General features: G+C 39.6%; 1 protein-coding gene across 1 annotated transcript; it reads right to left on the reverse strand.

Moving 5' to 3' along the window:
- Nucleotides 1-8,320: 8,320 nt before the first annotated feature.
- Nucleotides 8,321-13,838, reverse strand: LOC4335933 (uncharacterized). Its single transcript, XM_015781357.3, has 12 exons — nt 13,516-13,838; nt 12,375-12,521; nt 12,180-12,294; nt 11,994-12,085; nt 11,799-11,896; nt 11,098-11,135; nt 10,742-10,977; nt 10,354-10,447; nt 10,056-10,246; nt 9,243-9,462; nt 8,992-9,159; nt 8,321-8,898 (listed from the first exon to the last, which is right to left on the reverse strand). The coding sequence occupies exons 1-12, from the start codon at nt 13,738-13,740 to the stop codon at nt 8,699-8,701; spliced, it is 1,824 nt and encodes a 607-aa protein (XP_015636843.1). The 5' UTR covers nt 13,741-13,838; the 3' UTR covers nt 8,321-8,698.
- Between the last annotated feature and the right edge of the window lie 757 nt (nt 13,839-14,595).

Below are 14,595 nucleotides of genomic sequence, written 5' to 3' on the forward strand. Positions count from 1 at the left end.
AAGACGAACGGTCAAATGATGGACATAAACAGTGTAAAATTTCACTTATTTTAGGACAACAAGAGTAAGTTTTTTTTCTCTCTCTCTCTCCATTCATCCTCCATTTAATTTCTCTACTCACTTCCGTCTTAATCAATCAGGTCATACATGGCTATTAGAGGTATGAAAGTAATTCCACGTTAAACTCCCAAGAATACTTATGCTGTGAACTTAGTAGTGAAAAACCATATATACGAGAAAATGGAATTCCACCGGTAGCATATATATATACTACCTCATTTTTTAATATATGATGATGTTGACTTTTTATCACACGTTTTACCATTATTTTGTCTCATTCAAAAAAAATTACGTAATTATAATTTATTTTATTGTGAGTTGTTTTATCACTTAAAGTACTTTAAACATGATTTATATCTTTAACATTTGCATAAGATTTTTAAATAAGACGAATAGTCAAATATATGTTCAACTGTCAACACCGTCATCTATTAAATACTCCCTCCGTACTCGTAAATAAAGTCGTTTAGGATAATATTTAAGTCAAACCTTGGAAATATAAATCATGCATAACTCTCAAGTTGTTGAGTTTGAAAATATAAAAATTATATGAATAGATTTATCTTGAAAAATACTTTCATAAAATTATACATACATCATCTTTCGATAAATAATTTTATAGAAACAAGAAGTCAAAGTTGTGTGTTGGAGACCGTGTCGCTGTCTAAAACGACTTTCTTTATGAGTACGGAGGAAGTACTTAGCACGTTGTGCTCGTGCCAGATTGCCAGCTGCAGCCAGAAACACCGAACCGATCGAACCCACCGAAAAGCCAAATCCAAAAAAAGGGAGGGCGAGATCGATCTTAATGTTAATGGGGGAAATCACACAGGAGCGCGCCGGCCCACACTACGTACGGCTACGGCGCTGCGGTGCTCGATGTGGTCCTCCTCCTCTCTCGCACTCGCACACGCGCGCACGCAACGCACGGCCACGGCCACGGCGGCGCCGGTTGTCACGCGTGCGCGCGTTTCGCCCGTGTGGCACGGCTCACGGCTGGGCGGCTGGCTGTGGCCTGTGGCTGGCCTCCACTCCACGCCCCAGCGCACGCGACTGTCCGAGAGCACCTTCTTCCGTCCCAAAGCTTACGAACCCGTGTGGTTTTACCGTAGCTACTCTCTCCGGATTAATAATACTTATCGTTTTGGTTCAATGTATGATCTAAAGAAATAACTTTAACCATTATTTTTTTATAATATGTACAAAAGTGTTAACAAATATATAATTTTATTAAAATACTTTTTAAGACTAATCTATACATGTAGTCACCATATTTGAAAGACAAATATTTTAAAAATAATTCATAATCAAAGATTCTAAAGTTTGACCTCACATTTATCTAAAACGACAAGTATTATCAGTTCGGAGGGAGTATCACACATCGTATATATATTTTTAATGTCTTCTCAATACTGATATAAAAACTATTTAACCAATACATATATTTTTACATGTGGAGCCCAAATAATAAATTTATGTATGACTCTATCTTCATTTCATTTGATGATTTGCCTATTGTTTTGTGCTATATATGTACACCACCTCAACTCGAATTGCCATTTTGCTCTTTTTTTTTCCTTGATGCGCTGATTTATGTACCTTGGTATCGTCTCCTGAAATACGTTTTTTTTAAAAAAAGAAAGTTAAGATACCGAGGAAGAGCTTAAAGCCCCATCGGTTGGTAGGCCAAAGAAAAATAAAATAAAATTTGATTTTCAAACTTGATTTTAAGATATTTTCAACATAATTTTTTTTAGTGTTGGCTTTTAAATCGCTACAAACAAATATAAAAAAGTTTTATCTATAAATTAATTTTTATTCCCTACTAAATCGCTTTGGCTTACTAACAAATATGGATAATCAATGAGGCTCTTAAGGAGTGTTTGAGAGCAAAGGAAAAGAGAAATTGAGAAGATACGCAAAACAAGGTGAACCATTAGCGCATAATTTATTAAGTATTAACTATTTTAAATTTTTAAAATAGATTAATATGATTTTTTTAAAGCAACTTTCCTATAGAAAATTTTTGAAAAAACACATCGTTTAGTAGTTTGGGAAGCATGTGCGCGGATAACGAGATGCTTTCTCTCCCAATCAACCGGGCAATGTTATTAAGAGAGAAGCAGAATTTAGTTTTGGGAGGTGGTAAGCACCTGGATTAGAACCCAGGTCAATTGCTGCTAGCTCCTCGCAACTGCCTATCAGGTGAGCTATGCATCGTTTTCTTTATTCCAAAATATAAGAAATTTTTGATAAATATGATATATTATAGGACTATAAATTTAGATAACAGGCTATCTAGATTCGTATGATTTACATCTAAAATTAATTATATTTTAGGATAGGGGAGTAGCTCACACACTTGATAACGTGAAGCATTGGGAGAGCTCTTAGCATCTCATCTCTCTGCCTCTTCTTTTTGCTATATCTCATGGTAATTATGATGACGCATATTATGCCGCCAATATAATGCACGCAATCGCAAGGTCAACAATGCCGTGATCGATCGATCAAGGTATAAGCCAGCTAAAGTGCTAAAACCATCCGTGACGTATATGGCCAGTGGTGGCCTATATATATACACAGTACTCCCTCCGTCCCAAAATAAGTATAGTTTTACACTATTTACGTTCAATGTTTGACTGTTTATTTTATTTAAAAAAATTTATGATTAGTATTTATTATTATTATTATTATATGATAAAACATGAATAATACTTTATGTGTGATTAAATATTTTCAATTTTTTCATAATTTTTTTAAATAAGACGGTCAGTCAAATGTTGGGTACGGATATCCACGGCTACATTTATTTTAGGACGAAGGTAGTAATATTTACAGTGCGACGCACCAACGCAGCCGGAATGAATTCATTGAGTCGATCGATTCGATTCGCGCGCGGAAATGGAGTCAAGATTCAGGGGGTCCAATTTAAATCACGGCCTTGCGATTCAGCAAACAGTGTACGGCATTATCACACGATTACATCCAGGCTTAGAGCAAGTATAATAGCAGACTATTAGCCAGCTATAAACATATTTTAGTGAGATAAAAAATGAGAGAGAAGAGTAGCGGGCTACAGATCAGTAGCCCGCTGCAGCACGGACTCTAAGACGCAATGTGTGTATGACAGGTGGGACCATATATTAATAGTATAGTAAACAACTATTATATGAATTGACTATTAGATTGGTTATATATAAATTGAAGCTAGTAGCGGGTTATACTATTAAACTTGCTCTTACACCACAAAACACAAGGAGCAGTAAATCGTTGTGTTTCTCATTATTAGTGCCCCTTTTTTTTTTCCTCCTTTCTCCTTTCTCCAAATCGATCTCTCGGTCGATGTATCGTGCGCTGGTTGGTACGTGCTGGTGATGATCGATAAAATGTGCTTCCACGAAGAGTAATTTTTACGGTGATCTCTCTCTGTTAGTAGTAATTAAACTGTCGGTAATAATTTTTGCTTCAAGCTAGTCGTAGTGCGGTAGTAGCTGGGTTGCTCTTGCGTCGGTTACGTTACTATCAGGATTTTTTTTTTTTTACTTTGTTGACCTGTATTCATGGTTGATTAGGAGGTGAAAATTACCATGTCGAGGCGTTTCAGAGGGTGGCAAACAGAGACTGTTGCAAGTGGTTATCAACAGATCACACGCGTGATAGGTTGCGAGCTTTTGAGCATTGAGAGAGCCGCACGAGGGCTCCAGCTTTGGATAAATTGTTTGGCAAAAACGTAGTGAAAAAATAATTGTAACTTTTTAATTACACTAAAATTTTTACTTTTTTTTAATATATTGACGTGCCATACTTTTGTGAATTTGCGGAGTTATTTTTTTAATTACATAAAAAACGTACACACATAATTATCATTGGATGCATCCCTTGAACACACGCTCAAGAGACCGAGGCCCAACAATATGACTAAAATGCAAACCTTACTAAACTCCTACTAAAAATAAATCTGTATTTGCGTAAGTATTGGTTTCAAGATTTAACGCTAATGGATAGAGCCACGTACCATAACTCAACGCAGTGCTTCCAAAAACAACAGCAATTAGGGAACAGGAGGTTGACTCCTTAGGAAATGGGCAAATGGGTGCATTACATCTTACAAAAGATGGTGAAAGTCTTTCAACTTTGCAGAGTCACTTCTGCACTTGCCGACAGTACTTTCTTTTTTTGTCAAATTAAAGCTATACGAAGCTGTGGTTTGCTGAAAAGAAACTCGAAAGTTCTGAGTTAACCAGAGACCGAAATGAATAGCTAAACAAAGGCAGAATGCCACTTACAAAGAATAATCCTCACAAAAAGGCAGGTGCTTAATGGGGTCATTGCCTGATATGCTCTGGTTAGCACGGCAAGCAGCATTTCCTTGAGCTTTCACAAAAAGAAGGCAGAAAGAAAAGGCAATATTTTGACCCCTTTGATCAGTTAAGTGCTGTTTGTTCGCCACTAAAAGATTTAATCAGCATATTTTTGTATTCTCGCACGCCCTAAGAATTACTTTGTTGGAGAATTTAAGGTTAGGGGACACCCGTGGTTCTACCATGTCCACAAAAATGAGAACAAAAAAGGCAAAAGAGGGGAGGAAAAATCACTATCCTTAATTATATTGGTTATCATCCGATGAAAAGACTTCCTTAAGTAAAAGGAAATATCATTTTCTTAATGGCTTAATGCTAAGTGGTCATAGCACAGTAAACTATTACTTCCTCTGTCCCACAGAAAACAAACATAGTACAAGATGTGATACATCATGATATTACGAACCTAAATAGTCATTTGTCCAAATTAATATTAGTAAATGCATCACGCATGTTCTAGATTTGTTTTTATGGGACGGATGAATTGAAAATTTCAGAATCCCTCAAGTTTGATCAGCGTGTATTCCTTTCCACTGTCATGAATCTGAAAGTTAAAAAAGAAAACATGTACACTCACACGCACGCCTGCTTGCACTTACATGCATTGACAAAACAAAAGTAACCCAAAGAAAAAAAACAAGTGAAGAATTTTCAAGCCTTTGGCTTGACAATTTGGACTCCCAATAACTAACCGGGTCGGTTCATGGACGGCCATGAAAGGTCGATGTTGTCGAGATCTTCTTCCATCAGAGCTCCCACTTGCTGTTGTGGCTGCATCATTTTTCCTGTTCCTCCATCTTTGATTCGCGAGCAACAAAAACAACCCAGTATGCGCTGCTGCTGCTGCTGTTAGTGGCGTGGGAATCCTGCATTTTTGACAAGTGAACAGTTGAGAGCTCAGGATTGATTTGATGCCTGCCCAGTGGGGTGCAAGCATTGGTGAAGAAATCCATTGACGCTTCAAATCCAACTCACTCACTCACTCACGCTGCGTGTGCGTGCGTGCATGTTTGCAATGCCATCTGAAAACATTTCATGTGAAGCTGCAGAAAGGAACACGACTGAAACTCTGAAAACCAAATGTCTGAACTTACAACAAATACCCAGTCTATTAGTATTTGACAACTTTCTTGTTCCGATCTCATCTTTGTTCTAAACGAGATATTATCAATTTGCATGTGTGATGGGTCAGCATCATGTGGCCGATGAAAACTATTTGTTTGTAATCTGTACTCCCCTTATCTTAATGGAATTTGGTTGGCCCCGGCTAAAAAAAAGGAAGGACAGTGAGTTGTATTATTGTTGTACTAGCTTGTACTAACATAATCGTATTATTGTAGTACTAGCTTTGTACTAACAGAATCTCTACACGAGCGTATGTTTTGATCACATAAAAAGAAAGACCGATTTAAGCAGTTTTGATTTTGCATCAGGTCGAATATATTCAACCTTTTTGCGGATAATAAGTACTAGATTCTGGTTGTGTGCAGTAGAATATGTTGAGCCTTTCTCCAAGTGGTGGTGGTGGTGGTGGTGGTGGCAAGACCAACATTGCATGGCCAGAAGGAACACACGAAGGAGTTCCCTTCGCAAGAGGATCATTCATTCATTCACCCATTCATGAGAATTAAGAGAGGACCAGGCAAGCAGCATCTAGAGGAACTGCATTGTTTGCATGTGTGACCAGACAAAATATGAGGAAAAGTTAAGAGAAGATCACACAAGAACTCTCTCTCTCTGTATCAGACACTAGGGAGATGTCAAAGGAAAATGGCACATACACTTGCAGAATCTGTAGTAGAGTAGACACCAGAATCCAACAGAAAAGATAACTCTGTAAAAACGATATGTCCAGAGGCCTAATTTGCCCTAGCATGCTGTCACCAACAACAGTCCTGTCCACTTAATCAATCGCATAACCCATGGATGCCCTGATTACGGTGGTCATCAGTCTTATTACTACTCCTGCATTAGCATATTCTGTTTGATTTTTTTTTTTGCAGGGTTTAAAGTTTCGGTTTGGATGCAATCGGTCTCCCATTTTCTGCTCTAGCAGTGGCAGCAGCATGATAAGAGAGGGGTGGCCATCGGATCGATCCATGTGTAATATTGCCTGTACTGGCCAGGGCCAACATGTCTTGTCGCTTACTGCTGATCGCTGGCAACGTTGTACTATGACATGACATTAGTTGCCAACTAGGACGATCTTCTTTTTTTTTTCTTCCCACGAAAACTACACGACAAAGAAGAGATACAGGCATGCAGGTGAATAAGATTAAAGGGTTAGCAGCTACTACTATATAGCTACTGATGATGATGACGATGATGATGATGATGGTGATGCACATCCTGACAGGAAGAGAAGAAGAATTGGGTCGTGTTGTGGTGGATGCGGTGGTAGTGGCCGTGGATCGAGCGAGATCGACGTAGTACGATGGAGGGGAGGAAGGGTATCAGCGGCGGAGGCGGGTGGGAGGTCGGCCACCCTCCCGGCAAGGAAGGCGACGTCGTCTCTCCGCCTCCACCGAGGGCCACCGGCCGCGTCGGCCGCCCTCGTCAGCACCTACGAGGCTCAACAATTCGACGTGCCATGGCAGCCAGGGCTTTTGTCCAGATTCCCACAATTACTTCTCCCTCATTTTCTAGGTGTATGTTTTTTTTAAACGGTTAAGCGGTGTGTTTTTAAAAAAAACTATATATGTAGAAAAGATGCTTTCAAAATCGTATTACTCTATTTTTTTAAAAAAAATACTATTACATAATTAATTATACGATAATCCATTTCATCATTTTGAGTGCTGTAGGTATAGGTTTCTAACCCATACCTCCTACCACAGGCTAGATGTGCCCTTGCCATGGGCACTTAGTGACAAAACCGAGAGCCACAATGCATGCCTTGATCACTATAGTGATTTTTTTTCATTTGGAAATGCTATACATCACTAAACAGATCTTGGGGGAAATCATTGAATTTCTGACCTATAGATCCGCGTCATGATTCATGATTCACGACCTATTTTTCTAGCTTCGGTGAGCTCCTAGAGTGGTTAGGTTTCAGGACAAAAAGTGGGAGGTGTTCCCCATTTTAGAGGGATGGATGTGACGGGGTTGCGAGGAGTCGGTGGCACCACCTCATCCATGGGAGAGGAGATCGGTGGGACGGGTTGATGATAGGGAGAGCTCGTAATTAAGTAGTAAGGAGGCAATGGACCATGGAGATTGTGATAAATCTAGCGACAGAAATCATCAGAGGCAGAGGAAGATAGTTGTACGGTGGGTCTCGATGACGCTGGAGGTTGTGATGAATCTAGCGACAGAAACCACCAAAGGCGTTGTGATAAATCTAGTGACATAAACCACCAGAGGCAGAGGAAGATAGCTATACGGAAGGTCTCGATAACGATGGAGATAAAGGGCAATAGGGCGGAGGTGTCGGGGTGACATTTATGCTCTAGTCCTACTTGACAATGGTGTCTTCTTTGACAATGAAGATGTGCTCTAGTCCTCCTTGACAACGGCAGAGGATAATGGTGTCTTCTCTGACAATGAAATGGATTCTAGTCCTCCTTGGCAATGAGGATAATGGTGTCTGCTCTGAAGATGAAGGTGCGCCCTAGGCAATGGCGTCCTCTCTAACGACGGAGGATGGTGGCGGCACCACCAAATTAGGATTTGGAGCGACAGCCAAGTATAGTAAATGGGCCGGGGAAGTAGTGGCTCTATGGTGGCCGCGGCATGATTAACGGCTTAACGCCACATGGACAGTAGACCGATGTCAGCAAGGCCAAGATTAGGTTTATAAAAGGCCAGCAAGGCTAAGATTAGGCTTATCAAGGCCGCGAGAAATCTAGCCGTTCAAAAAATGACTACATTAGTACATTTAACAAAATGTCAGATGACGGATCAATAAACGAACACTTTTTTTTCAGCCAATGCAAAACTTATACATAAACCAATAAAATACGCGTCTAGTGCATCGTTATCGACATCTGGTAATGGTGGTGGTTGTTGTTACCTAAAAAAAGATTAAGACAAACTGGGAAATAGTGGCGATAATGTTTGACGATGTTGCCCGTCCATAGATTGGGCAAGTGTATGTGTGTTCGTCGATGCGCCCACTCAAAGCCTGTTACTACAATCTCTTATGGTCAGCAGCATTCAGCGACGGGTGAGGCGAGTCCAGCGTTCCAAGCTCGGCACAGAAAATTTACGCCCGGTGGCAGCCGAGATGTGTTCTGTGGTTGGATGATCTGGAGGTGCAGAGCAGGAGGGGCTCACTTCGTCTTCTTGTCCTCCGTGCTCGTCTCGGCCTCCGCCTCAGCCCCGGCTTGCTGGGATGCAGCTGCTAGATCGCTCCCTTCCAATGTCTGGGGAGCTTGTGGCTCGTCTTCCCCACCGAAGCCGTACTCGTTGACACGCTTCTTGTCAACTGGGTACACCCATCTCTGGTAGAGGTATATCAAGAAGATAACATCTGCACATGGCAATCAGAGTAGTTGGTCAAGAACCTATAATCGAAGGCACGAGAATGGTATGGCCAAATACTCTAGTAAACAGTGGTAGTTACCATCTCTGAAAACTGAGAGACGATGCAGCATCGGCATTTTGATCACAAATGCGAAAAGGTCATCAATTATGGTGTTGAGGAACTTGTAGGTCATTTGCCTCCATGGCATATGAGCAACAGACTTCAGCTTGTAGTTGATGAATAGTTGTGGGCACATCATGATGAAACCTGAAGAGTGCAAAGACATGCATTAAAATCCATTGCTAATTTGTCTAGTAGATCACAGAGAGAACTAGAAAGTAATTACTTACCAAACATGTACACACAACTTGTGAGAGAAGAGAGTATCCATGAGTACCAGCTCTTGTGTTTCTCATACTTAAGGGAATAGATGGAGAAACAGAACACAAGGAAGAGAAGTACATATGTAAGATACTTCATTGCAATTGCGTCATACTCCTTTGTCTTATTCTGTGCATATGATTCACGGTCCCGGAACCTCAACATGGGAATCTTTCCACTTCTATCGATCTGAACAGGAGTGAAGAGTTGTGACAAATTGATCAAAGAAAACATCAGAACTGATGCAAAGATTTCTACATCATTGAGCTCAAAAGATGGATGCAATCACGCTATATAGACAAACACAATTATGTATGACGAAAAAATATCTTGCCATAGACTATACCTAGTACCAAATATTAATGGTTTGACGTAACAAGAAAAGCCATAAAAATAAAGGGCTGATTTTGAGTTGACTAAAATCACCAATACATTGGACTTCATGAACAGAATTGGCAAATGCACAAAACAAAGTTAAATCCAATACTCAAAATGGAGTAATCAGTGAAAAATCCACAATAATCATGAGATCTTTGTTATCTCAATATACTAATGCTTTATCCATTAAAAATACCAGTGCTTTATTCAGTGCTATAAATACAACTTTTCAGGTGAAGATCACTAGATCTATCAGTTCCATTTATACATTTTATTACTTTCACTTTTATGCATAAGATGGGTTCCATTCATACAATTATATCTGACTGAAAAATATTAAGAATAACAGAACTAGGTGACAAAATGACCATAAAGGATAGAGAACCATATCTTAAATGGCCTACCTCAACATGCATTGCTTTTCCAATCTTCCAAAATTCAATGCAAACACCAATTCCAGAGCTACCAAGGATCATCCATGAAGTCTCATTGTCGAGCAGGTAGAGGAAAATAATCAGCTGGCATACAAAGTTCAGAACCACGGATTTTGCTGATAGACCTTCCATGGACTTGTTCTTATTCCAGAACTGAATATCTAAGCAATGGCACAAGAATATCATCAAATGTAAATGGAGTTACTTTTGGATAAAATACTTATGGTTACCATATACATGGTAATATGTAACTATGCAATGTACGTACCATTTTTGAAAGCCAGAAAATCAAACAGAGAGTGGAACAGAGAAACAATCATGGTCAATCCCAAAAAGTATGGATTTCCTTCAAGGAAAACTCTCTGCAAATAACAAAAAGGAGTCGAGGGTCAGCTCAATGAGTAATCAAAACCATCCAAGGAAGATGGAAACTTGTAACAATATCATTCAATCAACATACTAATAATATCACAAAAGTAACCATCTATAAGGCTCTAAAGAATATGAAATAGAGGTGCATATGTAGTATACTAGTGGAATCTCAGCAAGATAAAGCAGGTACTGTAAGGGTGGTCACAGAGCATAGAAGGTATATATAAACAAAATGTGTGTATGTGGATAGATACAAATTTATAATTGAGGATATCTGCATGTACCTTGAGCTCATCAGCCTCCCCTTCAAGCATACTTCCATAACTGCGATGAACTTGGAAGGACTGCTCCATCTGAAGAAATATTTGCCACTTGGTCATGCTAATAGGACCAACTTCAAGGTTCAAAGGCAGTTCCTCCACAGTCTCATTGAGTGCTATCAATTTATCTCTCAGTAGCCAAAACTCATTGAAGAATACAGTTGGGTAGTAGTTGTTTGAAGATGGATCAACATTCAAATCTGTATTTCTATTGTAAAGGAAACACAATTTTGACTGATTACGGATGCATTATACTCAAAATTATTTTGAACAAAGAAGAACATATAACACATTACTAATGGTAACAGTTAACAGGATACATGGAGCAACATTGGGTGGAACATTATTGTGTGGATACCTGCAAAATATGAAGTGGAAAAATATCATTCATAATTCATAGAAATGATGAACATCAACAAATAATTGAAGCCTAGAATTGGAAATGGAAGATATAGCATGTATAAAGCATGCCTATGCTGTAAAATATGAATCACCACACATGACGAAAATGCCAATGGGATTTGGTTGTTTCAAATTTACTACTCCCTCCATTCCAAAATATAGGGCACAACTACTTTTTAAAGTGGTTTCATAATATAGGGCGTGCATGCATGCATGTAACTAATTAGCACATTCTCTTCCCTAAACTATTATTATTTTAAATCCTATACTCACAAGATCTTTAATTCTATTGGTTGCATGTATTGTATTAATTGGGGTGATTCATGATAGCAATAAGATATTAATTATTTCTTGGTTTTTGGGTTAAGGGTGGTTGTGCCTTATATTTTGGAATGGAGGGAGTAATTATATTGCCTGACCCTTCTCCCTCATCCCAGAAAGAGACGATCAAATTGGATCGTAGAATATCTTAACTCTAAATTCAGCTAACAAATTATTTGTACCAACATTAAACATTGGAGTGCATATCACTGAACCAATCCAATTAACTGTATTTAAAAAATAGGAATGTCGTAGGTCTGATACAGTAGAACTTCATGCCATTTTGATCTTTGCGTACCGTGTGAAGTCGTCAACAAGATTTATTGTTACATTTGGTTTCCAATAAGAAATATATTCAACTGGGCCCTCATCTTTGTCTACAGAATCTTTATTCTCCTGCAGAAAATCAAGGTGTTGTTTTATTTGCTACATCTGCAGAAAATCAATTCCAAAATCTGCTCATCATATGTTAACAAAGAATGGGAATGAGAACCTTAGGTGGTGGTTGTTCATTAGATTCACTTGAATCTCCCAGCAAGCTCTTCTTTTTACCATCTTTTGGTTTTCGCAAGTAAGCCACAACAGCTAAACAGGTATTACGTGGTTAGGCAATGAGATTCATTAAATAAGAGATTGATTATATAAAAAGAGGTTTCTAAGATGGAAAAACAATACTTACGGTGTGTCCTGCCAAATGCAGAACTTTGCTCATATTCAGGATCAGTAGGATCCACAGGGTAACCCGAGCGGGCAAAATAAACATGAGCATACAAAGAACCATTGTTCTTGATAGCCTAGGCAGAAACATACCAATTTTCAAAATTATAGGTCAATAAAATGCAAGTCTACAAGATCACAACAGCTAGTATCATACCTCAGAAGGATAGTATGTCAATGTGTGCGTTCTCGTACTGGTAGGTCCCCAGACTGCATATGGTATGTTTGCCTCATGCCAGACGAGTGCATCCTCATTACTGAAGTCATTGAATTTCTCATTTTCTGATAAATACATCCACATATCCTACAGCAATACAGCCACCATACATTAAACCAACGGTAAGCAGAGGAAAAACAGTGAAACTATGAAAGAATTTAAAAGAAGTTCTGCCACATAAAACATAAAAATCCAACTGTCTCCACTCATTTGATTATTATCTTGAATTAATATGTTCCCCACAAAAAAAAATGCACAGTAGTTACTTCGATGAGCTATTCCTACAAGCCTACTGTAAACACCATAAAGTCAATTTTGATCTAAACCAAATGATTGGCCATGTACTGGATATATCACATGGCCAGCTTCATTCAGACCACACGTCCAAACTGTCTACCTCACTGATCTTAACAGTTGTTTTTTTTATCAATGCAATACTGTGACATTCCGAGCTATATGACAAACAAATCAAAAGTCAATATCCTACTAATACCATGGACAGCAAGAGAATTTAAACACTAAGCACCATAGACAGCAAGAGAATTAAACACCAAACATCTTCACGTGATCTACATACAGATCTAAATTGTGCAGCATCCAGTATATTGTACACTCAATATATACACTTTTTATATTGTATACTTCAATTCTTGAAAGAAAAAAAACTACGCTCAAAGGCTGAAACTGGCTTCCGATGTCAAACTTAATCCCGATCATAACATCTAACAAAAACAAAATCATGGCCTCCTTTTCCCAGCATATCAGTATCCAGCAATGCTAAAAAAACAAATACTTTTGCATGATCTAGTTGTTCGAAAGCATCCAGCACGCACCCAAACCCCAAAATTCTCGCATCAAACCGACTAAAGTTCAGTACCCGACTAAAGCAACAATTACCCCCCCCCCCCCCAAAAAAAAAAAGAAAAAAAAAGATCACAACAACCAAAATCTCCTAAAAACCCTAAAACCGAAAATTCCCCGCCCCTTCACTGCCATACAAACAAACAAACCCGCACATGAAACCTAAGACGCTTCTCCCCCACTAAAATCAATCTCGCGTATGCAGTGAGCGCGTTCTCACCAGCGGCTCTCCCTTCTGGAAGAGGTTGGACATGAGCATGCCCGGCTCCGCCGGGGGCCGCTTCGGGCCGAAGAACTTGGCGGCGAAGTACCAGAACACGGCCATCCGCACGATCCCGGCGATGGTCTGCCCCAGTCCGCCGCCCGCCTGCCTCGCCGCCTGCGCCCGGCCCTGCGGCTGCTGCCCCGCCGCCGCCCCAGCGGCCACCGCCGCCGGCTGCGACATCGCCGCCGGCGAGCTAGATCGAAACGAGGGAGGTGGAGAGAGGCGGCGCTAGATGCGAAGGCTTTTTTTTTTCACCTTTTTTTTTTTTGGTGCGAAGGCTTTGGGATTTAAGAGAGGTTGTTCTACGATTAAATTTATAGGGCTATTTTGCAGATAGGACCTGGGTTGTTACTGAATCATGTCAAGGTCCTGCACGTGGAGGGGGGATGGGTCTGTGTTGTTCTGGGAGATTCGGTTCGTTGGTTGGACCGAATTGTAATTTTGGAGAATTTTTGAGGGGGGGTGAGATGGTGATATGATAGCTGATGATGCCGATTCTGATGCTGAGATTTGCTAAAGGAAAAGCATAGTTGCCGCCCATGAGGAAGTAAAATGTTACACGCACCCCGGATCAAAGTGAGCTGGGAACCAACACTGAGCTGGCTAAAAGCCAGTTAAAATGGAGTAGTAAATCACAAATATGATGGTAAAAAAATCACCTTTTTTCTAGGTACAAACATACAGAAAAGAGAGTTTCGTAGAAACACGGTACAAATGTTAGCGCTTACAATGCGCACTCTGGGCCGTTTTGTATTGAAGCCAAAACGTGACCCTACCAAAATTTTGGTAACTTTAATAGTAACATACTAGTTTGTCTTGAATCCAAACAATCAGTAGTGCACACGCTCAATTTGGCTACATTCTAGATTCTTATTCACTCTCATACTAAATTTTGGCTTTATATTAATATTAAACCAAATATAGACTAGCTAACTTTGCCCTACCAAAAAAATTGGTAGTGCCAAAATTTATCTAGATTTTGACACTACCAATTAATTGGTAGGTAGAGAACCAAATAGGCCCACTATCGCTATG

Source organism: Oryza sativa, chromosome 4 (genome assembly GCF_034140825.1).
Source record: "Oryza sativa Japonica Group chromosome 4, ASM3414082v1".
NCBI lineage: Eukaryota > Viridiplantae > Streptophyta > Magnoliopsida > Poales > Poaceae > Oryza > Oryza sativa.